Source organism: Struthio camelus, chromosome 2, assembly GCF_040807025.1.
Source record: "Struthio camelus isolate bStrCam1 chromosome 2, bStrCam1.hap1, whole genome shotgun sequence".
In the NCBI taxonomy this organism is placed as follows: Eukaryota; Metazoa; Chordata; class Aves; order Struthioniformes; family Struthionidae; genus Struthio; species Struthio camelus.
Genome location: NC_090943.1, coordinates 139321470 through 139349113, shown reverse-complemented (window position 1 = coordinate 139349113; position 27644 = coordinate 139321470). Strand labels below are relative to the sequence as shown.

Sequence of the window (27644 nt, the reverse complement as noted above, 5' to 3'; positions counted from 1 at the left end):
AATAATGCAAACCTTGGCAAATTATGAACTCTTCATGGGCAAGATCAGAAGCCTGCTGAAAGAGTGAGAGAGTAGGAGCAAAACAGATTTAGCTGTAGTGTTCAACAAACTGTCTCTGATCCTCTTTCAGCCAAACTGGACTGAAAACCCCAGGTTGGCAAGAGGGACTTGAAAGGCAAGCAGCAGAGTGACTAAAGGAACAAGCAACTCAAAAGCTGTGAATAAGGAACTTGGGGCTGGGGGTTGTTAATTAGATTCAACAAGTATACCACATACAGAGCAAACATCGTGAGAATGTAAAGTTCGTTTTCAAGTATTTTTTTTTCCAGCACCTTCTAGTGGTGCACATCGAAACCTTAAAGAGGATCCATAACTTCAGATGTCTCAATGTTTACACTGAATTTGTAGGATTTATGGTTTACATTTCCCTACCCAATGAAGGTTGAGGGGGAAGGATGCCTAGAATGGGGAATATCTAGTAGCAAAATCCCTTAAGAAATAGGCAGAGGAATTACATGAGAAAGTTGTCAAACTGAGGGAAATCTGGAGTCAGAGGCTTTAGACATCAAGATTCAAAACAAGTCAGAGAAATCCATAATATCTCAGACAGTGAAGGAGAAAGAACTGAGTAAGGAGAGTATTCTAGGTGCGGGTCTTCTTCATAGGAAAGTGGTCTCTTCTCAGGCAGGGATACATTACAATGCTGCTTGCAGTAACTGAAGATTCAAACCTGATGACAAAGTGGGAACAAAAAATTAAATAAATAAAAACCCTGCAGGCTGAAAAAGCTGTGAGATTAATGATCACTATTCCCATGAGGAAAAAATGGATGTGTCATGAGTGACTCACTGCTGTGTCTGATGAAAAATTCTGTCTAGTGACTGGACCTAACATTGTAGGAGGTCCTCTGTCTCCCAAAAGCTTGAACCTGAGGGATGTTGCCAAAGCCATCCAGCCAAATAAGAATTAACTCAGGCTGCTCATTCATGCGGGCATGACCAACTCTTTTAGTATGACTCTAAGCAGATGAAAAGTGACTACGAGACTCTTGGAGGAAGGCTGAGGGGGTCAGAAGCTGCTGTAATGTTCTAGTCAATCCTCCTGGTCATGCAGGAAAAATGTGTGCTGGCAACGAGTGCACATATGCACAAGCAGTGTCACCAAAGAGGGCTTCAGCTTCTTTGACAGCAAGATGAACTCACAAGGAAACACAGGGTAAAATGGAACTGTTTAGCCTAAAGAAAAGAATAATGTTTCAACTTTATAGATGTTACACAGAGAGCAGGCAGTTTCTTCATTGTTTCTGTGATGGATTAGATGAGAAGCAATAGGCTTAAACTGCAACCACAAAGAGTCTGTTACGATATTAGGAAAACTTCCAATGCTAAGTAGAGTGGTACTTGCTAGTAAATGATTAATAAAGTTGTGAGAGTGCCATTGTGAGAGGGCCTTACAAATGGGTTGCGAAGATAGCCCTAATCTATTGAGTCCCTCTTCAGTCTTATGTTTCTCCTCTTTCGTATGATTGTAGTGTTAACATAGTCATTCCAGTGCTTGCAACTGCTTGTAAAAATATGAGAATAAAGCAAACTATGGCAAAGAGTTGGCCAAAGTTTATCCTCACTTTCTCAGGGATTCTATGAAACCTTCTGGAAGTAAATATTCCATTATGAATTGTACATTATGTATTATATATTGTAAAAATGTTATAGTGTAATGAAATTGTAAATGAAAGGTAAAATTGAAGTAGATGTTATGCTTGTAATTTAATTCCCTTGAGAAATCAGAAAGCATGAAATCTGACATGTTTTAAAGCAGGAGGGCTGCATATGATCATTTTTAAACTGTGTTAATGATCTGGTTTCTGCTAGAATGATGTGGGGCGGCTCATTCTACAGTAACAAATGTGGTGGACAGAGGCGCAAAGACCTGCAGCCATGTTAATCAACTGTCTAAACCTATCCCTCTTAAATGGCAATCTCATCAGCTCAAGTGCTGTATCACTCTAAATATACATGCATATAGTACATATTCATTTTTTGATTTGATTTATAACATAAATACTTTCTAAAAGACAAAAACACCCAACCCTGTTTCTGTCGTTTTTTATCATCCAAGTTTCATAACAAGCAAAAATACTATAATGTATTAAACAAGTATCAGTTTTGTGTGCTACGTTTAGCTTTTCAATCTATATAGTTACTTTGAAAAAAGTATTCCATCCACAAAGACTATTCTGACTTGATCAATGACATTTCATAATCGTATCTAGCACACTCAGTCAATAAGATTATTTTCCTCTTCAACAGTTTGTATATTCAAGCAGTTTTCATGGAATCTGTACAGCTGGATGAGTATTACTATCTTGATTTTTTGAAGAAGAGTGACCTAGGATTTTTCTTCACTATATTCCTACAAATGTGATCTCATTTTTATCTCATTATTAGAGTGTGCAGGGATGCGACAAGGAAGGCTAAGGCCCAGTTGGAATTAAATCTGGCAAGGGATGTCAAGGACAACAAGAAGGGCTTCTTCCAATACATCAAGAGCAGAAGGAAGACTAGGGAAAATGTGGGCCCGCTGCTGAATGGGGCGGGTGCCCTGGTGACAAAGGATACAGAGAAGGCAGGGTTGCTGAATGCCGCCTTTGCTTCAGTCTTCACTGCTAAGGCCAGCCCTCAGGAATTCCCAACCGTGGGGACAAGAGAGGAAGTCTGGAGAAAGGAAGACTCTCCCTTGGTCGAGGAGGACCAGGTTAGAGATCATTTGTGCAAGCCTGACACCCACAGATCCATGGGCCCTGATGGGATGCACCCACGAGTGCTGAGGGAGCTGGAGGATGTTATCGCTAGGCCACTGTCCATCCTCTTGGAAAGGTCCTGGAGATCAGGAGAGGTGCCTGAGGACTGGAGGAAAGCCAGCGTCACCCCAGTCTTCCAAAAGGGCAAGAAGGAGGAGCCAGGAAACTACAGGCCTGTCAGCCTCACCTCCATCCCTGGAAAGGTGATGGGACAGCTCCTCCTGGAGGTCCTCACTAAGCATGTGGAGGACAAGACGGTGATCAGGAGTAGTGAGCATGGATTCCCCAAAGGGAAATCATGCTTGACCAATCTGATAGCCTTCTATGATGGAATGACTGGCTGGGTAGATGAGGGCAGAGCAGTGGATGGTGTCTACCTGGACTTCAGCGAGGCGTGTGACGCTGCCTGCCATCGCATCCTCCTAGGTAAGCTCAGGAAGTGTGGGTTGGATGAGTGGAGACTGAGGTGGATTGAGAACTGGCTGGATGGCCGAGCTCAGAGGGCTGTGGTCAGTGGCACAGAGTCTAGTTAGAGGCCTGTGGCTAGTGGTGTCCCCCAGGGGTCAGTCCTGGGTCCAGTCTTGTTCAATGTATTCCTCAATGACCTGGAGGAAGGCACAGAGTGCACCCTCAGCAAGTTTGCTGATGATACGAAACTGGGAGGAGTGGCTGACACACCTGAGGGCTGTGCTGCCATTCCGAGGGACCTGGAGAGGCTGGAGAGCTGGGCGGAGAGGAACCTCCTGAAGTTCAACAAAGGCAAGTGCAGGGTCCTGCATCCAGGGAGGACAGGCCTGAACAGAACAGGCTGGGGGTTGACCTTCTGGAAAGCAGCTCTGCCGAGAAGGACCTGGGAGTGCTGGTGGACAACAAGTTAAGCCTGAGCCAGCAGTGTGCCCTTGTAGCCAAGAAGGCCAATGGGATCCTGGGGGTGCATTAGGCAGAGTGTTGCCAGCAGGTGGAGGGAGGTGACCCTGCCCCTCTCCTCAGCCCTGGGGAGGCCTCACCTGGAGTCCTGTGTCCAGTGCTGGGCTCCCCAGTACAAGAGAGACATGGCACGGCTGGAGAGAGTCCAGCGGAGGGCTGCAAAGATGATTAGGGGACTGGAGCATCTCTCCTATGAGGAAAGGCTGAGAGAGCTGGGCCTGTTCAGCCTGGAGAAGAGAAGACTGAGAGAGGATCTCATCAACGTGTACAAGTATCTGAAGGGGGAGTGTCAAGAGGATGAGGCCAGCCTCTTCTCCGTGGTGCCCAGCAACAGGACAAGAGGCAATGGGCACAAACTGAGCCACAGGAAGTTCCATCTGAACCCGAGAAAAAACTTCTTCACTGTGAGGGTGACAGAGCACTGGAACAGGTTGCCCAGAGAGGTAGTGGAGTCTCCTTCGCTGGAGCTATTCAAAACCCGTCTGGATGTGATCCTGGGCAATATGCTCTAGAGGACCCTGCTTGAGCAGGGAGGTTGGACTAGCTGATCTCCAGAGGTCCCATCCAACCTAAACGATTCTGTGATTCTGTGATTCTGTGATTTTGCCTTAGTCTGATTATTGTGACAAGTGCAGATATATTGCAGCTGCAGGATGTTGGTGTTTGCTGCTAATACATTCAAGATGTAACAGCTTCTTTTACATTTTGCATATAAGATGTAATCCTGATTAAAGTGTAATAAGTCAAGCATATTAACTTCAACTAATGTAGTGAAATTGAATTGTAGATTCCTAGCCCCAAACATTTTCTTCCAAATATGAACTTGTTTCCCTGTTGTTTCTTTGGCCAGCACTGAGAATTTTGAAGGTTTAGAGTTTCTTTTTTTAAATGTAAACAAAAGTTATAAGCCAAATTATATCGAAGAAGGGTATAGCAACAGCTAGCAACACATTATTGAAAAATAGGATGGAATTTTAACAAAGCTTGAATGTTGAGAATTCAGAGATAAATCATAAAATATGTATTCTGGAGGCCTCTAATAGCTTCTAGAATCTAGCATTTCCAGAGAATGGTGCTATTGAAGGTATCTAAGTTTTATATTTAAAGTACTTTGAAAAGAAATAACAGAGTATTTGTAATTTTAAAAGATTACCTAGAGGAATGTAGATTTTTTTTTTTTTTCTAGATGAAACTCCTTGATAGATTCAAAGGAAGACTGGATTGATAGTTGCTAGGGTACACTACATCTTGACTTCAGGATCTATATTTGTTTTCTCAGCAAGAAGTAAAAAGGAATTGAACACCTGCAAAGTGCTTAGATAGGTTTGCATAGCAAACTGTTTTTCTTCAGTGGATAGTACAGTTTCTCTAAATTGTGAAATTTAAATTGTGAGAAAGATTCCCATCAGGAATGTATTTCGCTACTCATTAGTAGGTGATTTATTGTTACCTGCACTAGCTTTTTAACTCTTCATATGTTTGATATAATTCACTAATCATGCTCCAATGACCAACCTATATTATGATATAAACTACAATTATCCCGTTACATTGCATTATCTGAAGTTTTTTCTTTATTTTTCTTTTATTTTTTTCAGATCTTACTGCTCACAGTACTGCTAGTATGTTTTCAGCATGGAAACATATTTCTGATTTTCAAATGGGGCCAAAAGAGCCTTTTCCAGCATTAGCTTTAATTATTGCCGTTGTCTCCATAATAAGATGGAGGTTGTTTCTGGTATTTGAATCTTCCTATTACAGAGGTTCACTGTTGTGAAAACGCTATGGAATCTGTAATATAAATATCTTCTTTAAACAGCACAACAGCAAACTTATAATTAAGGTAATGCCCCCACTTTTGTTTAGGAAGAGGTGTTCCAAATTGCAGGAATTGAAGGGATCACTCATCTGTTAAGTAAATTTTCTCTTTCCTTTTTTTTTTGTTTTATTTAAGTAGATTAATTGCAGTCCTATAATTGGAACATCACAGATGTGTGAGGACTAATTTTTGTGCTTTTGTTAACATGGCTCCTACTGTAGTTTCATGTAACATACAGAAATCCAGAATTTCTTTGTCATATCCATCCATTATGCTGTGCTGGTAGTGTTCAGTGCATCACTGGACACTTTTTGATGAGGAAATAAATAAAACAACTTTGATGGCATGCAGATTTAGATCCACCATTCAGCTGGCCATTTTTCCTTCTATAATGTTCTTCTTACTTTTCATAAGTTGATAATAAATCGCAATATGCAAATCTTTTCCTTCCATGCATCAGTTCACATCTCTGGCAGGAACTATTTGTAAACAACTGTCTTTGCTCATCATTTCTGAATCTTGCTGGCCATCCTTTGTATGTCTCCAAAAGTATTTAGGAAATATCTGCATGTTTTGGAAGCTCACCAAAATATGCAAGCTCTGTAACTACTTTGTACAGCTGGCTAATTCAAGGGCAGTCAGGGCAAGAATTCAACAGGGCGGTTTGTACAATTACAGAGCTGCTTTCTAGAGCAGGCCTCAAGACTGACTGAGATCTTTCTTTCCCAATTTGTATGTGGGATTCAAAGGAAATTTTTCAGTTCTCAGTTTGATTAGAATGATCTCTAAGAACTTCAAATGCTAATATTGAACCAGTTCAAAGATCCAAGTAGGCTATTTTCCCGTGTCTGGTGATGGCAAAAGTAGTTATACTTCCCATCTGATACTTTGCCTCTTCCATTAGTCAGCTGTTAATGTAATAATCCTGAATCATGCTGAAGGTGTCCTAATCATCCTAGCCTCTTTAAATGTATCTAATCTCTTTTTGTCACAATTTATATTTTCGACTCCTAGGAGAGATTTTGTAACATTTATTTTATAAATTGAAACATATATCATCTTGTTTCTCACTTTTATTCTCATCTAGAAACCATAGTGAGGATGTTTCAGCCTGCTGGGACCTATTCAGAGCAGATTCTGAAGCAGAGGTCATATTTATACTTATGCATTATTCAGTGTTAGAACTAAGAGTCTGTCATCTCAGTAGACCTAAAATGGGTATTTTACCAGATACTACTAACTCTTCTGGATAACCAGCCTCTCTTCTACATATATGTTCATATATTCTGTTTCTTCCTTTTCTTCCTTCAACGAACTTTATATTGAGTTCATTCAGGCCGAATTCATTTGCAGTTCAACGCATCTATCTTGAGAAAAACCTCAGGCATGAAAATATTAGAGGTCAGGGCAGTGTTTCTAACCTCCCAATCTACTAAGCCTTTGAATCATTTAGCAGGTAAAATCTGATAAGCAAATAACAGAGAATGACTTCATCTCTGGTAGGTCACAAACCAGGAATAAATTTTGCATTAAATCATTCCTTTGCTCCTATGTTCTCTAGAACATGTTGGCAAATCCCTTGGCAGATTGTAGATTGTACTAATTTTTTTAGCCTAGGCTCTAAAAATCTACTGCAGCTTGTAAGACCAACAACGAGAAGTTCCAAATACAGTCTCCATCCAGGTATGCATATATTTGAACATATTCACTAAAGTATGATATATTTCATGTGAATTAATTTTTATCCATTGTTCCATGTTTCTTTCAAATTTTCTCTGATTCTTTGCTATTGTCAGTGCACGTGCACTCTTGAATAACGAAGTTTCACAACCTTACCACAATTTACTTCTCACATTGTAAATTGTCACATGACTCCTGTAACAGTGGAAAACTATAAACTCTCTGAATATTTTCAAGCTATTTATTTTTCAAGCTAATTAGCCTAATTTTCAATTTCTTCATAACCGTAATTAGGCAAAAGGTATTGAAGTTAAAGTTTTTATTGACCTACTAAAGAAAAGTCTAGCGAGAACAATACGCAAGACTAACCCATAATTCCAACAGTTAATTTTATTTACTCTTTTTTCTCATCCATTAACACAAGATTATCACAGGAAGGTTTCATACTTTTTTCCTAATTACTCCAAATTATAATGATCTCACTACTTGTTTGCTATCGCCAAGCATCCCAATGGTGTGAGCTCTTTTGGTGCTTTAATGTATGAGATAATATTTGAAACTACTTAATGAATTTACATTCTTGTCAAGCTATTATGTTTTAATTATATTTTAAATAATGTAAATGAGCAGTTATGCAAACAATTGATAAAGAAGGCTGCAAAGACTAAATTGTTTAGGGAAATATGGATATGTGGCCAGCATAAATTAAAATAATAAAGGATTCTTTTTTTAATTAGGAAATTTCTGATGAGGAAGAAGACCAGCAAAAGCTACAGGCTGCAAGCAAAAGATAGACCAAATCATATGTGAAACTATGGGAGAATCTGATCTACTGTCCAAGTCAATCAAATACTAAGCAGGAGCTGGAGTCCGCTCATTCCAAATGTTGCCCTTCAGTCTTGGAGATAGCTATATGTACTTTGAGAGAAAAGTCTCTATCAGGCACTCTTTCCTGGCAACTAACACCTATTGTACCACTGCTTGTTCCGGAGAGCCAGGTGTGGTACCTGAGACCCCCACTGTAGATTAAATGTCTTTACCAGTATCTCCTTAGAATTGTGAGCCTCTAGTTTACCATATAATTCTTCTCTAGCTCATACTTCTCTTAACAGTTGTTAGGGCTATATGTGCTCATTGAAAGGCACATTTCCCCATCATCTCATGAGGGTCCTGTGATTGCATTGGAATAGCAAATATCATTAAAATAAATAAGTAAAAAGGTCAAACAAACCCCTAATAAATACCAGTTTTGAGATGATACTTTAAAATCCTCTTATGAGAAGTCAAAATAGCTCTTGTAGTGATATTTACTTAAACAAAATCTGAAACAGTGGCTCTCAGAGGAGTGAAAAATTCTGTTCATTTGCAGTTGAATGCGAAAGTTTAAAAACCTGTTTTGATGAGCTTAATCAGCTGCGTTCCAACAAAAATAGGAAACAATTCCCATGAATTAGTATGGAGGGAATTCCTGCTTCTGTGGCGTTGAGGCAGTTAAAGAAAAATAGTTGTGATCATTGTGTACACCTGAGCATGAACCCTGCTCACCCTGCTGAGGAGTGATGTATTCTATGTTGTCATTTCTCGTTTCTTCTGTGGATCAGGCGCAGCTATCACTGTGAAAACTATCCATCTAGGTGAACATCTAGTGCACAAATTAACTGAATTTGGACATGGTTCATTCATTTCTTAGCATCACTTCATGTCATTTCCCTGGCTAGTGCTATTCATAGCCCTGGTGTCCTAACGTATTTGCCCAGGTGGATTTTTGAAATATAGGTAGTCATATTTGTTCCTACCGCCATCACAAATTAATTACGCTTCAAACCAGTCTTATAAGATATTTTCTGCTAAATCTCTTGCACTCTTCATCTCTTATCAACATCACTTGCCTTTTTATTAGTCAGATGCAACATATTGCAGTCACCTTATTTTTGACCCTTTCTTCTTTCTCCCATGTTTAGATGATCACAAAATCCCACAACTACATTCTCTACAGCATTCTTAGAATTTTTATCCTAAGCTATATTCAGTTGTACCAGAATAAAGTTTAACCCTTCCACACCTGTTTTTCTAGAGATAAAGTAGTAGTAGTTAGTTCTTGTTAGCGTCAGTTGAGCTTTCATAATGTTTCCTGTAACTTTATCTTCCTAACATAATTTGTTTACTAGCTTACTAGCTTCTCCTTTTGTCTTCTCTTGTGACCCTCCTGATTTTTTACCACTCTTTATGGTAGGAACATCTTTCTAATGAATTTTCTAGGAATACCCTCCTTTCTTTCTTAGTATAATATTGGTCAGCATGTTTTATTGAAAAATATTATGGGCATTTGTGTTTTGCTGATTTACGCTACAGTGTATGATGCAGCTGTCTTCTGTTTGTTAATCGCCCGGGAAAAACAAGTGTTATTCATTTGACATCCATTACACAGTGTGGTGTGCTATTATTGTGCTTAATAAATAGTAGTGTTACCATTAATGGAATGGTAATGGAATACCAAAGAAGCATTTCTCTTTTAGATAACATTCTGTCTCAAGTAATAGAAAATAATTTTTGCTTTCTTCATTAAAAAAAAAAAAAGATTACATTTAGATTTTCGTTCTTAAGGATCCATGTATCTGCATCATCTGTGGATTAGATTTTAGTTGGTGCACTTTGTAACATATCAGGAAGAACTATATTTCTTAGTGTGTTTCTGTCAATATTCTCAGGACAATGGATCATGTAATTTTAAAGATCTGTGATGCTTGCTCCATAATTATAAGGGTGAATAGAACACCCAATATCAGTGTAGGTAAATCAGTAAATGGTCAACATTTAGTGGTTCCTGAAACTAATCATACTTTACAAATGTTAATTCCAAGTGGAACTGAACTTCTGTAATGCCACTTGCAAATTCCTACTATAACTAAAAATAATGCGTTTCAAATCAAACTTTAGAAATCGTCACCACGCTACCTGAAATATAACCATGACTGTTCTAACTCCGCAGAGTTACAACAGTTAAAATATCTAGGCAATATAGGTGCTTAAATCCCACTTTCAAAAATGAACTGGGAATTTACGAATGGAAAAATGTGTTTTAATGGTGCATTTAATGGTGCATGGTTTCTCAGGCATGTCTGGAAATACACAAGGCTCCTATTGTACTTTAGATCTGTTAAAAACCTTAATCTCTCTATATGAAGTAAACAGAAATGCATTTACTGAAATATCGTAGGATATCTTATGTGGCTGTATCTCGCCTCCCAAAACGTATTTTCAATATTTTGTTTAGAATAGTAAAATCTCTGTTCCTTGATGATGTTCTTTTAAGTTAAATTTTTCACAGTATTGGCTGTAATCCTTACTTAAAATATAAGAAAATCCACAATTGTGATAAAGATTTTGAAAGTACACACTAGCATAGGAATTTATTGTGCTGGAGTATTTCACATCAAATTTAGGAACAAATCCCCAAAGTCTTGAAATCTTTATATGTCTGTCACATAACTATGTTTTTAATCTACCTTTTCTTCTGAGAAATTCCGTAAGATAGTTGGTGTCTGTTGAAATGTGGATTCATTATATTTTAACATATTATCCACTGTATGTCCTAGCTCTGCTAATGCTTGCTCTTGATTTACACCTTAAAGAAAGGATGAAACTGAAGTTGATGTTCGTTTGTGAAAGGAGGGTGGAAGTGTTTTTATGAAACTTTTAATTTAGGATGCATTTGAAACACAACTTTAATTCAGCATTTGCCAGCATGATCCTGCCAGTGAGAATTATCCTTTGATAGTGAAGCTGTGGGATGTCAGTGGAAGCCTTACAGATATGCCAGTATTTGCATGAGAAATGGATAAGGGGTTGCCATTGCAGTAAATCTTTAAAAAAAAAAAAAAAGTCTGCCAACCGTAGTGCCACTTTCATCTTTGTGTATAGTTGTTTAGAGATGATATTGTAAACACTGGCAGAAATTCAGTGGTAATTGATCTTTTGTTTTAAAAAGAGGCCATACCTTTCATTGAAGTGGTTTGAATGTTACATTGCGGATTCAGGTCTTGGTTGGCTCTACCAATTCTATTTATTTTCCCCATAACTGCAAAAACAACTATGAAAAATTGACATAAGAGAGCAAAAAATAAATTTGAGGGATTAACTGTCAGTCAGGAACGCAGATGGTAGATTTACTAAATTTGCTCAAAAGCTTTCAGGCCTTATGCTTAAAATAAAATTAGAAAGACCCAAATCCCTCTATTATTGGCAGGAATGGGTCTATTCAACATTTAAAGTCTCCTTTTATTGGGAACTTTTGTGTCAGATTGCTGATGCTATTCATTTAGAGGGAGTCAATGATCTCTAGGGCTAAATACGAACTCCTTATGATTCAGGTGTCTCAGAAGAGGTTCCTCTTTACTCTGTACCTATAGATATTGTTGAATGTTTTTGAGAACCAGTCACTTGAGCAATTATCAGCACTGATTTTTGTACACTTGATTCTGAACCTAGGTCAGAGGGACAAAGTGATTTTACAGAGGCTATTCCAGCCCATTTTTCCATCATTCTCTAGGGGAAAGAATGTCCTTTAAGTCTTGATGACTTGGTGGATGACTGTAAGTTCTTCTGAAGTACTCATATACTTCATTAGTCTGGTTTAAATTATGACTTCTAGTAAGAAAGTAAGCAAAATAAATAGTATTGTAAAATTCAGAAATAATTTTGCCTATATTCTCCTCTCCTATATTCTGAAAAGCAGTCTGAACAAATCACACAGTGATTGAGGAAATGTCCCATTACTCACATCAGCTTGTCAAAGGTAGCAGTCCCTTTACTGCAGAAGATTCTCTTTTGTTTTTAACAAGTATTATTTGGAAGGAAGTGTCTGATATATGTCTCTAAAATCTAATGTTTATTCTTCTAGTAACTGAGTTTACTTATTAATCTATTTTTTAATTCATTTTCCTAGATAAAAAAAATCAACAGGAATTTTCCAGTAAACCAGCAGGTAAGAAAAATAAACTTTTGGGAGGTTTCATTTATAACTGTCATTTCGTTTGTATTTGAATTGCCTGTACATTCTTCTAGCTGAAGAATTCTTGGTTGGCTTTCTTTTATAGAGTTACTTACTGCCTCAAAAGAAGCAATTATTGTCTGTATGTAAATGGGAACTGGGGTGTTCACTCAAAGTAAGATTATGCCTAATCTTTTCAAATTAAAGCTAAGTTACATATATGCATTGCCTTAAGATTGCATCTTACGCATTTTAATACGAAAGGAGGAATGAGACTGTTATGTTTTAATGATTTAACCACTATTCATCAGTGTTCTTTTAATATTCTAAAAATGTGCTAACTCTATTGTCTAAGTTAAAGCACAAAAATGAATATGTGCCAAGGTTATGCAGCAGATCAGTAGCAGAATTTGGTACAAACTGTGTCATCGGGCTTATCTCCAAGTTCATCCATTCTTATTAGATTTGACACACAGCTCTATCCCTTTGTCCCATTGATCGAATCCCCTCGTACATACCTGTACAGTAACTTTGCTGGTGATGTATTTTACAAGAAACCATCTCTATATAAGGAGTCATACATTCTTTTCAAGGCATTGCAATGCCTTCTGGTACTATGCCTAGTGCGAAAAATTTAGTTAAACAGCTATGTTTTCATCATTATGATTTAATCTGAATTTATCTCTTTGCTTTTATTACTGTGAAAAAGATAACAGTTAAAATGTACCAGAAGGCTAGCATATTACTATTCAGTGATCTCTGCTGTTTTTGAAGGCCCGGCACCTGTGGTTAGAAAGGCATTTGGTTCCTCTTCGTTAGAGTTTCAGTGGAAAGCAAAAATAACTTTCTTGGTTTGAGTAACTTGTTGGTCATGTTATCTATTAGGGCAGTCTGCAATTAATGCATTCTTTTCTCATCAGCATCAGTCACTATATTCCAAAGGAATTACCATGAAGCATTTCAAGGAAGTCAGACAAAGCATCAATCTGAAAAGAGAGAAGCAGATTAGAAAATAAGTCCTCACCATCCATTAAATACTGGAAAAGGAAAATGGTTTTGATTTGTGTATATGGTGAAAATTTAGGGAATATTAATTTCAAAAACAGACTCCCTTTTGGGTTTACCTTGAATAAGCATGAATAGCCCTTGTTACCTAGTTACCTTGAATAGTTTTAGGGTTTATTTATTTTTTTTTTTAAAGGAAGTTATGAAATGTCCTCTGAATTAAATTGAATACGATATCTCTGAAAAGAATCAGAAAAGAGGGCAAAAATGTAAGATTAATTTCTGTCTTCTGATATGCAGCAGGCATTAACATGATATGCAGGGAAGGAGAAAGCATTTTTATTAGTTACATTAGCAGATAATTATTTATCTGGCAATTCAATTATAGTCTTAAATACTTTTGTCATCTTAACATTTATTTTAATAAAATACCTTTTTGTCAAGAGGTTGAATAGCTAGTTTGAACTTGTTTCTGCAAGCACATCATGAACTTGAACTCTGAAACTGATCTGATTGGGATATTCTGGACTTTTTTTTACAATTTCTTTTACCTATGATGATTAGTCCAAACTATAAAGATATTACCTGTTTATGATGAAAATTCCTCTATGTCTTATTGTATATCATGTGAAATGGTTATATATCTTATTCAGTATAAAAGCAGAAATATGACAAACTAACAGAGTTCGTGCATGTGAACACATAGGTTCATAAAGAACTATATTGCATGAGAGTTAGTAGTTGTACACAAGTATATGGTAGTTTCTAAGTGCCTGTAAAATAAACATTTTTAAAGTTCATTGAAAAACAGTTTATTGAAAAAAGTTTATTGAAGAAAACATTAACTAGGGATTTTTGGAATACTATATTTAATCAATGTTGGTGAGAATGGCTTATATGATCACGAATAGCTTTTCAGTTCTCCCTCAGTGACAACATTTCTACAGAATATTGTCTGTTTCTTTCCTGTATATCTAAAAGATAGATACACGTTAAACACAGATATACTCCTTTGCTAAGTGTCTAGTTAATAAGGGAACTAATATCTTTCTCATATTTAGGTGTTACTAATGTCTTAAATGCATTTAAAGATTTTGATTTTTATGTCTATGTCTATCCAAGCAGAACTTTCTGTAGAATTTTCCATCAACAGTGGCAACCTCGGAAATATGTTTTAACTGCTGTCTTCATCCTGTTATGGTTAAAGAAAAAAAAAGACATTTAATTTCCCTTAAAGAATGCCTAAGGTTTAGTTTATGGGCACTGAAAGAAAAGTTGAAGGCTATTTTCAATTAGAATTTCTTATACATATTTTTGAATATGTATTTTTATATATATATATATATATATATATATATGCATTCATACATACATATATAAAAGTATGTGTGTGTGTGTGTGTGTGTGTGTGTGTGTGTGTGTGTGTGTGTGTGTGTGTGTGTGTGGATTTTAATTAACTATTAAAGGCAAAAGGGGGAAGGGAGTTCTCAAACTAGAGTCAAGAGTCCAATCCTACTAGAATTTCTGTGTGAGTATATTCTTGATTTAGAGAAGAAAGTATCAGCACAGACAGACCAATAGCATTACAGCGAGGAGACGAATGAACCTGCATAGGTGTGGAAGTTTCTGTAGCACTCACATTGTTAGCCAAACATCTCAATGGTTGTAATAAAATTGAAAAGAGAATAAGCGATTAGAGGAGTTGTTGATCACACAGAGTACAGCAGCTTCAGTTTAAGGCAATACTGTGAAATTATTTTTGTCTGAGATTTTATTAGAAAGATAGGATATATTTACTGGGAATTGACAGTTCAAATATGAGAGTAGTGATAAGAAAGTGGTAATTATATAGAAACCATGAGAATATTGGCAGTTCTTTGAATAGTGTTATTGTGTAATAATGGTGGAAATGTGATGGAAAAAATGATGGACCGGGATCACACAGACATGGTATTGTTAAAGGAGTCGGTGGGAGAAGAAGGGAATAAAATCTGTATGAGCTGCAAATGGTGAGACGGATAATTAAGGGTGGTAAAAAAACCTGAAAATTGGCAACATTTTGAATGAAGCTGCATTTTCTCTGTGTATGGGCCACATATAGTACCATCTAATAGCATAATAGGTAAGAGTTGAAAAAAATTATAATTTGATACTGGAAATAAAATGCATAATTAATCCTAAACATAATGCTTACCATATCATAGACAAAATGTCCATAAGCCAAGGAGAAAGTATAAGACCTCTTAGCAAAGATGCTAGAATAAAACATTTCAAGGTGTTGGCTTCTGTATTTGATCTGCCAAGATGGGGCAGGAAACAGGCATGTTTCCTTTTCTTGGAGCTCCTCACCACTGTTTGGCTGTTACTTTGAGCACAGAAAATGTCAGCTCCTGAGGGAGCAATCATTAGGCAGGTGAATCTGAAAAGGCATTGATGCATTTGGATGCATTATGAATGCATCCAAACAAACTGCTTAAACCTATCGTTCTTTCTGCTCTGCTGGCAATGTTAGCTACCAGAGAGTATCAGCTTCAGGGAGATATAAAAGCATTTTATATGACTAAAAATTTCTTGCATGAAATCCTGTTTCTACAAGTTGGAGTAATCTACTTTTGCTGTATGTTAAAAAGAGAAAGCAAAAGTAGGATAACACTTTATGAGGCATATAAACATGGCAGATGCATCCATCTTCTTACAACCCTTATTTTTGTCTTTGTCTTCTCAGGGTTATCAGATGCTGTGGGCATCACTTTCAAGAGAAGAACTTTTACTCCCCTAAACCCAGTCTGAAAAGTCTTTCTTTTCCTAGGAAAGACAAGTATCCTAATACTAGGTGTTGCTATTGATGTGTTGCTACAGTGTACAGCATTTTTTTTTCCCTAGTGGAAAAAAAACACATACATTACTGAAAGAAAGAGGCTTTCTGCTCATCTCTCATAGGTTCAAAGTTTTGCAAAATAATTTTCTATGTTTTTTTTTCTCTCTAAGGCAGTCCTCCTAATGCAAAGATTTAAATTCACACTACTGTCGCTGGTTTTCTCAGCCCGAAAGATTGTTCCTGCTCATTCTCACATTTCTCTCTTGGGTGTGTAACTTGAATTGCCTTATGCTACTTCAACAGGGACTGCAAGCCATCTCACCTTTCTCAGCCCAGCACCTTCATCCCATATTCATTCAGTCTCAACAAATTTACTTCTAAATTCTCTCTTGCCAGGCAAAGTGAAGTGTCCTACCATCTCTGTAAGAATCAAAACAGTGTTACTTCTTCTGAGAGACCATAGTGGCCCAGTCATTCACTCACCCTGATAGAAAGCTTTTCACCTGAAATAGAGATTGGAGTATCTCGGCAGAGCAATATATTTTAAACTTTCTTTTCCCATACCATATCTCTCATCTCTATTTAGAATTAGAATCCCAATATTTTGCAGGCATATTTACATTTCAATTGAAGTTCATAAATACACATAGGAGTGTTCATTTTCTTTTGCTTTTGATATCATTTAATAAAAATAACTAATGCAGATTCAGTCAGATCAACTATGCAATATCACCTCATATTTCGGCTTAATAGGCTACTGTTGAGCTTGATTACAGTTATGCAGTTAGAAGACTCACATTTTAAATGACTTTTAAAAAATAAGCTCAGCAAGTCTCCCTTGTTTAATAAAGCCGAACTTATAAATGCTGAATAAAGGTGAATACATACAAGTGCCACAGTAGTTGTCTTGGCTGTCACTCAAGCCAACGTCCTTTATTGCATGTGTGTTACATCTTAATTCCAGTTATAAAGGTGAATGCAATTGCCCATATAGACCTATAGGACAACATCTGTTCAGGTGATAAATATCTGTATGAAATACACTCTACATATAAAATTTTTTGTTGTTGAATTATAACCTCCAAGGTAACATGGCTGTTGTATTACTATTTTGAAAGTGAAATGATTAAACAGGACATTCTGCTGAAAGGTGACATGGCCTCAAAGGAAAATGATTCTAGCAATACCTTCAGGACAGTGTTTGCGTTCCGTCTCCTTAGTTGTTGATTTTGTTTGTTTGTTTAGTTGGTTTGTTTTTGCATAACGGTTAAATTAATTATTTTTTGATTTGCCATTACTGCAGTTCTTCAGAGCTGCTGTTCTACAGTTCTTGACTGACAGCTATTGAACTTCCAGGTCCTATGCTACATCTTTTCTGTCACCATCTGTTGTCACAGTAAGGATTTGATCAGGTTTATTTTGCAGATCTCTGGAATGAAACTTCTATTGTTAAACGTTTAGAATGTGTGTATAGAAACACACAGAGGGAGCTGAGTTTTTGTTGTTAAATTAAGCAGTAATGCATGATAAGTTATAAATTATGCTGTGATAATTCCCTGCATTGTATCATCAGACATCTTTGGTGTTTGGCATAGATTATTATTCCATAATTTAAACTATTGGAAGGCTTACACTGCTTATTAAAGACTGTATTGAGCTTTCTGTAAAATAAAAGGCATATAGATATACATAAATATATTCTATTTTGCTGATAGGAAGTACTGTTCATTGAGCAGTTATTTTAATAATTTTAGATGCTTCTGAGACTCTAACTATTAGGGGGAAAAAAAGAACCTTCCAACAACTGTGCTTCCCATGGCCAATAGGAGATTTTTCTTTCTTTTCGCTGTAGTTCACAGTAGCTTTTGAAGTTGAAGAGAGACCCAAGCTCTGAAAGGGCAATATACTCTAGAGCTGGTTACAGAGTTTTCAGGTAGAGAAAAGCTGCACATCGACATTTGAAGGGAAGGTCAGACTGCTGAAGATAGTGGGTTACCTGATGAGCTAGAGAACGTTCATTTGTGTTGTGAGTCGCTTGATGAAATTATTGGATAGCAATGCCTATATCCTGGAACTGCATACCCTATAGCTCATGAGAGGGTGGAATTAATTTGGAGACCTGTTGGATTTTTATGTAATAGAAAAGACAGGTTAGATCAAGTTCTTACTTAAATCTCAAACTGTAAGTCTCAAGCTGTGTACCAAATCATTTCTGCATGCCCAACAAGTTCAGTTTTGCCTCAGGTATGGTTTTCATCCTCATTTTACTTTTTTTTATGCATTTAATTTCTTACACTTTGTCTAATACTAACTTTTTAGCTGGTTTTTCTCTGCAATATTAATGTCACTACGTGAAAATTGTTGTCAGTAGGGGTAAGCTTTGCCTGACTAAATTTAATGACCACATCCGCGTTAGATCTGGATTCAGATTTTGGTTAATACAGGGAACAAAGCTGTTCTCAAATAAAGGCCTAAATAGAGCAGGTGAATGAGGAGAGTCTAAATATCTTGATCTGTTGTAAACGTTTAAAATTGGGTCAGCTAAATAGACATGTTCCACAACTGCAGCTTATTAAGTAGAATCCTAAATTATAAAGAAAAACAGATGATTTTATTTATTGATTGGTTCTGGAAGATGAGCTATTAGATTTTTTTTAATGTATTTTAGTGATATTTCAAGACTAAATTAAAGAAAGGACTTAGGAATCAAAAAGGAAATGATACTATGCCTAGGCATTAGCCATTTGGCTGCTGAAGCATTGAGAAGCACTGGAATAGGATCCAAAACAGCCGATGCTGAGCTACCTCAGACAGCATACAGGAACAAATTTGAAAGCCCTTCTCTCTTTGGAGCATTAACTTTGGCCTGGGCCAAGGTTGCATTCATGTGAGATAGAAAGCCTTGAGCTGTCGCACAAAGACTCCATCTAAGAACAGAACAGGGGTGCCTACTCTAAAGAATAAATAAATGTACTTGACAAAAGAATTAATTGATATTCATGCCTATTTTGAGGTGACAGTCATGGCTTTAAAGCATTAGTGTGGGAAGTGGAGAGCTTGATTTATTGCTTTCCAGATTAAGGAATTCATATTCACATATTTCACCTTTCGTTAGTACCTCTCATACACTCCAGTCAAGTAGAGAATCAGGCAGCTTCTGATCCCATACGTCTTGCATATCTTTCCGCATCGTGTCATAGCTTCAAAAAGAGCTGTGTTATACCTCAGCTTTTAGCTTGATGGTTAGGTTAGAAGCTGAAAGATAAGTTTGACGCACTGACTTCATGAGTGCTGTAATTACTAGGTGCTATAAAAAGGGCATGCCCTTTAGCTGCTACTTTTTGAAAGAGTATGATCTTAACCACATTTAGTAACAAGCCTGATCTTGCCCACATGCATTAGGCATTTTACTGAATCACACCCCCCAAAGCAGATTTAGGCAGAGGAATCATTACTTTCTGATTTGTCATAAAGCTTTAAAGTGAGGAATGCTTGCAGTTCTGCCCAGAAGCATAATTCTGTATCTGGGATAAAGTCAGACAGTGAGAATCCAATGAGTTTAAATAGCAGCTAAATAAATAGTTGTTTTTACGTCACTTTATCTCTCTGTTCTATTTATGTACATGAGATATATTTAAATCCATCTTTAAGCCCCTAAATATTTATTCGCATCTGCGAATCTTTGCATCTTTGTCACTGAAGAATTTGGATATGCAATGTAAATAAAACAGTAAAAGAGATACCTGAAATTCATAAAATTGACAAAAGAATTATTGTTTTGGAATCACATGCATGTTTTTTGAGCGTGGTAATATTAGCAGCATTTTTTAAATCATGAAATTGTCATTTCTAGTTTTAATAGAATACAAATTTGCATCTTTGTCATTATTGGACAGGTTTTGTTTAGCTCCTATCCAAACAGCGCACCAAAGCAGAAGGAAAATTTTCAGCAGCCAAAAGCAATTTTCAGCATCATGGAACTTGTTTAGAAATAGATGCCTCAAATGAGGGTATATGCTGTACCTCTCTGCTCTCTTATAAAGTGCTGAAAAGTGGTAACAAATAGAAATAGAGAAAGTAGGAAGGGAAAGAAATCAAGTCACAGTAACAACAAAGGATTGAGGTTATCTTTTCTTTACAATTATACTTAGAAATATATAAGCATGGGGAAAAGACTGTTTTCTCTAAACCTCATCTTAAATCAGGAATTATTAATATCTGTAGCTTATCAGACATGAATTTGTTCTGCCTTCCCACTTTGGAATTTTCATTGGAAGCTGGGACTAGAAATAAAAACACTGTAACTACTTATTATGATTTCTCTTTTATTGCATCAAGTGAGAGTTTAAATTTCCCAAGAATAACATTAATTTTAGCAGATTAGAATGAAAGTGTTCAGTAAACCCTCACATTATTCCCTGGGGAATTATATCATCTAAATAAATTAATTGGAATCAATGAAGCATATACTTCAACCGTAGATCTTCTCTTAAAGGAGCACATGGGACATAACAGAGCTTAAAAAAAAAGTATTTTTAATTACTGTCTATGTGGGGAGAGGAGGGAAATATGAATGCAAGAGTATTTTATTGTTTTTCCTTCACTTATTTTTTTATCTGCTCAGAAGGTCTGATTGTGCATCCTATCACATCATATTGTCTCCTGTGAAAGTAAAACAGTTAATCTCTTAAACTTCTAAGAATAGAAATAAACTTATGAGAGCAGTGGAATTTTGATGGCCATAGACAGTCCTTGATGTTTCCCTTGCAGTTCAATAATATTTCATGGTAGCAGCGATACAGCCGCTAACTGAATTCCAGGAAATAGTTGGTGTGTAAAACAATGCAAAGCAATTTGAGGCAAAGAACAGGACAGCTCAAAGGTTTTACATCGTATGCTTGGTTATATAGCCTCTCTAATGACTATATATATGAATGCCTTACCTGCCCTATCTGTGATGCGGAGAAAATGATGTTTAGAAAGTACATTTATAATTTATATATTAGGGATATTATATTATCCTTGTTTAATATAATATCCCTTAGGGATATTAGATTGTATATTAGGGACATGCTATTACAGTATCAAATTCAATGTGTAGCCAGAGAATCAGCTTAACCTTTGATCTTCTGTTTATGCTTAAAATACTTATTTTGGATTTCTGTTTCCTAATAGCTTCTTCTGAAGATTTTTATAAAATATTTGGCACTATTCTACTTCATCATCATAATATCGATAATCTTTCAAGGAGGCTTGTATAAAATCTATTCAGCTCTGTACTCATAAATTCCAAAGATACAACACAAAATAAATAACGGCATTGTTTACCTTACAAAACTAAGAGAAAACAAACCAAATCAACCTATGCAGCCTAAATCAAAGCACACTTAAATTCTTACCTGCTGATCATTTTATGAAGTGCTGTACACTCAGTATAATTTTTTCCAGCTACGTTCTCTGTCATATATTTGTGTTTACCTAACATAGACATTAATACAAAAGGAAAAAAAAAAGACTATACATTCTCTTTATACTATACTATATTTGTGCCTTGATGTATGATCTTGTTCATTTGCATAACGGCAAGATTCCTGAAATACTCAGATTTCATTAACTGTGACCTTGCTGCTTTGCATGCCTGAATCATAAAACAGTTTATATGGCATGTGCCTCTTCTTCCTTACCTACTATGGGAAATGGCAGAAATGTATCTTGTAATGTGGTTTTATGGATTACCTACAAAAGAAGAAGGAAAAAAAATGAGAAGCATAAATCGGTGAAGTTATGTGAAGGAGAACTGACAGTATGTTTTTGGAATATATAAGCATTGGGAATGCCCCAAATTCCCTAAAAGTAATATGGGAACACCTTTTGTGTGCTTTTAAACAATTATATTTCATAGTAAGGACATTGTTTAGTAAGCAAAAAGTAATTTGTTATGTATTTATCACATAAGAGATCTTTTGATTTCAATCTTAGTATTTTGGGAAACAATCTTAGTCCGTTCTATTTTATGGTATAACAAGAAGAAATGTTATAGAGGTAAATAAATATGCTATTCTCAAGAGCTAACAGGTGAAACATTTATTTATTTATTTATAAACATTTTTCTTGTTGGAATAATTCAGAGATGCTTTGTTTTGAACCAATAAAGTGCATCTGTACTTACTAAGAATCATTCTAGAAGATTATGTAGGTTTGGAGAGGAGGAAGGTTCTGAAACAGTAGAAAAGCAATGTTGTGGGTGGCACCTTCTGGTTCCACAGCACTGGTCCTCAAGGTCTGGACAGATGCCTGAGTGCTTTGTTCTTAAAATTAGGTTGCTAGCAAAGGATTTCGTGCTGGCTATCCAGAGGGTCTCTTTCCATCTGCCCCTGAAGTGCAGCGGGATCAGGACACAGCAGTATGCAGTTTTTAGCTGCTTTCTTAGTGGAGAGACTCCTAGCTGAGGGTTAATTATATTAATTAATTATATTAATTAATTATATTAATCAATTGTTAGATAAAGTCCCATATGCCACAAAAGAGTACTCGCTGCTCTTTGCAGGGCCCTGAGCCGTTACATCAGGAGCTCTCCTGCAGCCACACAGCAGCTCCAATAGCTAACTTTTCACGTTGTCCTCCCTGTTGGAATAGAAGGAGCCTGTGTGTTCCTCTGCAGGGCTCTCTGTAGCCTCGATGTCTAACATGAAATTTAAGACCTCATTCAGGACCCAAATAGCTATCTTAATTTTGGGATGATTGCATCCTTTATGGGATGTATCTCTCCATGTTGTGTTTATGATGGTGATACGCTTTGTATAAAAAAAGTTTGGCGGAGTAGAGGTAAGAGAGCTCTGATGTTGTTGCAAAATAATTGTTACCGAGGACTCCTTGGAAACTGAGCTTTTCCAGTAGAAATATAAAATCCATGAAAGTACGGAAAGATGCCAGAAGCCAGTTGGCTACTAACAGGCTTTGCACCATTGTCGAAAAATACTTAAGTGCAACATTAATTCAACAAATGTTGTGACCTCTGCTGCTGACTCCCTGCCAGAGGGCATAGAGTCATGACCAATGAAAAATCCTTCAGGATAGCCTAAGCTCACCACCAGGCAAATTAAAACACACTTTATTCTAACAAAGCAAACAATTAGAATCATGATAAAAATTAAGTTATAAAGAGAAGCATAAAAACAGTGACATTTTCCGGAATATACTGAATATCATGTTATTGATCTAATCATACCCTGAGGTTTTCCTCAGCTCCTGGCGTTGGGATCTTGACAGCAGTTTTCCTCTACCTTGCTGTCTCAGAGTGGGACTGCATTCTGGGTCTCTTTGTCAACCCAGTTATACTTGGATACCACTGTGTGCAAATTAATCTTTAAAGCAGTTCCAGAGTAGCCCCACTACTCCTTCTTTTTTTGAAATTAGTTTAGTGAGATTTTGATCTGCTTTAAGTGCATGTAAGAATGCAATTATACATGGTTAACTTTAGTGTTTTCCATGCCAGCTTTTCTACTCTGTTCAGAAAGTCAATTAAATTACAAGTACGTCCTATCCTACTCGGCTTTCCCATATGACATGATTTGCGTTATGAAACTTTTCTGATGTTCCTAATAGCTTACAAATTAGAGGAACGAGACTACCAACCTTATATTGTTGTCCTCTGTGAGACTGCATGTTACAGATTTTGGATGCATGTGAGCACCTGGTATTTATTACTTATATTCTGTTCTTAACTGACTTCTCACCTTGTCTTCCCCTTCCCCCTCAACCTTCATAGACTATCAGAGATCCTCAAAAGTTGTAGCCATTTTTTCCCAATTAACAACTGAGAAAGAATAATAGGATCCATCTTTCATGGCTCAGTATCTGCTTATGAGCAATAGAAGAATCCTACTGTCTCCGAACTTGAGTGCCTAACTGAAAGCAAGACATGGTTAAAATTTCATATATTTAGGATGAAAATCTGTAGAGAGAATTTTGATATGCTGCTGCATTGAAAATAAGGGTAGGTTTAAAATGGCTAGGTTTAGAAAAACTTGGATCACTACAAATGGATTATAAATATGTACTATGACATTTGGTCGATAGTACCCTGTGTGCCACAGAAAAATAGTGAGGCACCGTACTAAGTAAAATAATGCTGAGGGTGGTTTGCAAAGGATAGTAGGTCATGCCTATTTTAAAATAGGTTCCAGGACAGATATGACTGCCTCAATCAGTCAACAATCACAAACTCAGAGAATGATTTAGATTTGAATGAGATAATGTAGGTCATTGGTGTGGCCAAAATCCCTACTCAAAAAAAGGCCAACATAGATCAAATCGTTCAGGACCTTGTTCAGTCAAGTTTTAAGTATCTTTGAGATTTCATAACATATCTAGCTACTAAACTAACTACTAAAAAACATTCAAAGAATGTTTATATGTGATTTTTTTGCCATAATGCCACAAGATAGATGTACTGAATAATAGCCTTTCTGAAGACCTTGCAGGATATATATTGCAGGTTTCATTTTCAGACTATTAATTTGTTTTTAGAAAAAAATGATTCATTCATTTTTCAGGCAATTGTCATAATTTCCAATACTGAAGGCGGGTCAAAGGCAAATGCAGTGATCACTAATATTACGTCTAACAGTAGTGAAAGAAGAATACTCTTTGAGATAAAGTTTTTCAAATACTACAAGTTTTATCTGTGCAAGTGTAATTTTTTAGAAGTAGTTTTCATGAGCCATTCAAAATCCATCTAATATCCTTTTAAAAGCCACAAGAGTGAAAGACCTATGGCTTGCAAAATTATCTAGTAGGTGATATATGGCTAAGAAGTATGAAAGAAACATAAATACAACCAGCTTAATTTGCTCATTTGCTGTATTTCCTAAGAACATTCAGCTCATAGGATTGATGTGCAGACTTGTTCGAAACAAAAAGAAAGTTCAAACTAGATATTTCAGTAGCAAATATAGTTACTGATCCCATTTTGGAAGTTTTTGTATAAAATATTTTTCAGTTAATGATTTTTTAGAGTGTGATAAATTTGATCTAGAATTTTTACTTTGAGTCAGTTTTACATTGTCAAAAACAAAATCTTTTTTTGTCAGATTTTACTCAGGATAGCAACTAACAAAAGAAAAATTTCAATCACTTCTATTAGTGCTTTGTCCTTAATAACAAATTACCTGGATGACTGTGAAAATCTCTTGCTTTTCAGAATTTTGTCTTCACGTCCTCCTACTTGTGATCATTTATTTATAGATAACTTTGAAATATACTTTGACTGAAAACAGTATTAGAGGATAAGTGTTATCTGATGTTTCTGATAAGGAAGCAACTACAATGCAGTTGCCCATAGGTGTAGAATTTACAGATTAGGTAATGATTTCTTATTATTACGTGATACGAATTGAAATATAAAATCTATGCTTACTGCATTGCTCATTTTTTGAGCTCAAGAAGAATTTTTTATTTAGAAATTAAGTTTAATTAGAGTTATTGTCTAGTGATCTGAAAACCAGTGAATTCATCAGACAAAAGGTTCTTTAGTATAATTAACGAATGATAAAATTACCTTAGCAAGTAATTCATTATCGCCTTGAACATTACATTTTTATACTGCCTGTTTTTTTTTTTTTTTTTTTTTGCCATATTATTAACTGAGACCGGTTGTCTTGGCTCACTAAAGATACTGTGCTGTACTGTATCACATATTTCTCAATCTGTAGATCTTCACATTCTATATGAAATCTCTGTAGCCTTCAGGTGTTACTGAATAATCCATCAATAGATATGACTTCTGGATTATTTCACTTCCTCTTAGTAAACTTTACTGCTATGTGCTAATTGGCACTTGCTGAAGATATTGATGGTCAGAAAATTTAATAAGAAATTTAAATAACGTTTTATGTTTTGTTTAAAAGGGAAATCTATCCCCATTAACAGTTGTAAGCAGCTGCAGACTAAGCCATAGCCAGCACAGCAATGTATCACTTGTCATCATGTTTCTGACTGATGACAGTTAGTAGTTAATGTTTAAAGGATTTTATATGTATCCTTATTTTATGAATTCAGGTTGTCTCTAATGGTAACTACTTCATTATATACATTTCTGAGAACGTGAAACTTGAGTTTCAAAGGGTGTTTTAGTTGGTTCTAATAACCGAGTGCCCCCCTTGATGCTGTGAGGTCTGAGAAATTCACCGCTTTCCTTATAACTTCATCATTTTTATTTCATAATAATAAATTAACCTAACTATGAACTGTCCTTTTATAGACCTTCTTTCTCCTGGTTTCATAAAGCAAAATCATGGTGCTGGTTGCTTCAGGAAGGAAAAAAACATCACTACTCCTACTTCTTCAGTCACTCTTATCATTTAAAATAATTCACTAACTAGCCATGGATTAGGAAAGCTGAAAACCAATTTATTTATACAGAAAAGTGATTCTTTGGTATTCTAATGTAATTTTTCCATGGGAAATTCCAGAGTTCAGGGGAAAATATTCACTATTATATTCTGTATTATATTATAGTGAAACATTTTCTCCTTCTCTGTGACTCAGAGAGGAAGGAACGATTTCTCATGGTAGTTCCATGCTGCAAATACTCAATAGTCAGTAACCACGATAGCACACGGGTACATGAATGACTATTTTCTGTGAATCCTCAGATATTACACAAGTAGTAGCTACTTCTGTCTGCTGCGTATACATTCAGCTCTATCTCCAGAAGGAGAATATACCAGTACTGCAAACTCTCTGTACCAAAAACTTTTTTCTTCACAGTTTGTTAGTTTTTCATATCCGTAAATAGGCTTATTTGCTTCTAAGACCTGTTACAATACTTACTTAAGGCTATGGGGTTTTCCCTTTTGATTTCTGAAGGCATTGGGACAGGAACAAACTAACAAAATCCCAGTAAGATATCTCTTAATTTTTTTTTTTTTTTTTTTTTAAGAAATGAATAAATACTGTCAAAAATAGAGGATAAACCTTAAACCTTTCACCTAGCAAAGCTTTCCAGTGTTATAAATAATTGTAAAAAAATTTGCATTTCAATTGCTTTCTAGACTCATAAATTACAACATGAACATATAGATTGCATTGAAATTATATTGCCAACTGTATGTTCTGTTGTTTGTGGTTTTGTTTTATTATTCATTATTTATACTTTCTTGAGATAGGCTTGAAAATAAAATTTCATCTTTAGGTCCTCTTTCAATTACAAGCGTTGATTTCTTTTTCAAAAAAATGAATGAAAGGTAATGTAATTCTATTCTAAATTCATGCAATTATTTTTGGAGATTTATTCTATATTTATTATTCTGGGAGTGTATAACTAATGAATGTGTTCTCTGAGAGCCCTGAGAAAGCCTAAAGAACAGTTTAAGCTTATAGAAGTCTTCTTTTGGTGATCAGACAGAGCAGAAAAAAATGATTTCTCACTATAATAGCAAAAGATATTTTCAAACATTAACAGCTCTTTTAATCGGTTTTTAAATATCATCATTTTAATGATGAAGGACTGAAAGTTGAAATTTCAGCCAGCCTACTCTTCAACCAGTCGCTATTAATAGCATTATTTCATATAATTTTGATTCTGGTTTCATCAGAGAATGCG

At 36.0% G+C, this 27644-nt stretch overlaps 1 protein-coding gene across 14 annotated transcripts in view; it reads left to right on the top strand.

Annotated features, from left to right (window-relative positions):
• The window catches only part of SNTG1 (syntrophin gamma 1), a 353322-nt gene that overhangs the window by 262626 nt on the left and 63052 nt on the right, over positions 1–27644 (top strand). For 12 of the 14 annotated variants that reach the window (XR_693802.2, XM_009673187.2, XM_068932745.1 and 9 more), the window contains 2 exons: positions 12172–12210; positions 16210–16306. Coding sequence is in view for 13 of the 14 variants with exons in the window: in XM_009673187.2 (XP_009671482.1) it covers positions 12172–12210; positions 16210–16306 (136 nt within the window). In the remaining variant the exon portion in view is untranslated. The remainder of the gene's footprint in view (positions 1–12171; positions 12211–16209; positions 16307–27644) is intronic. The other 2 variants (XM_068932742.1, XM_068932744.1) reach the window with 1 other exon arrangement.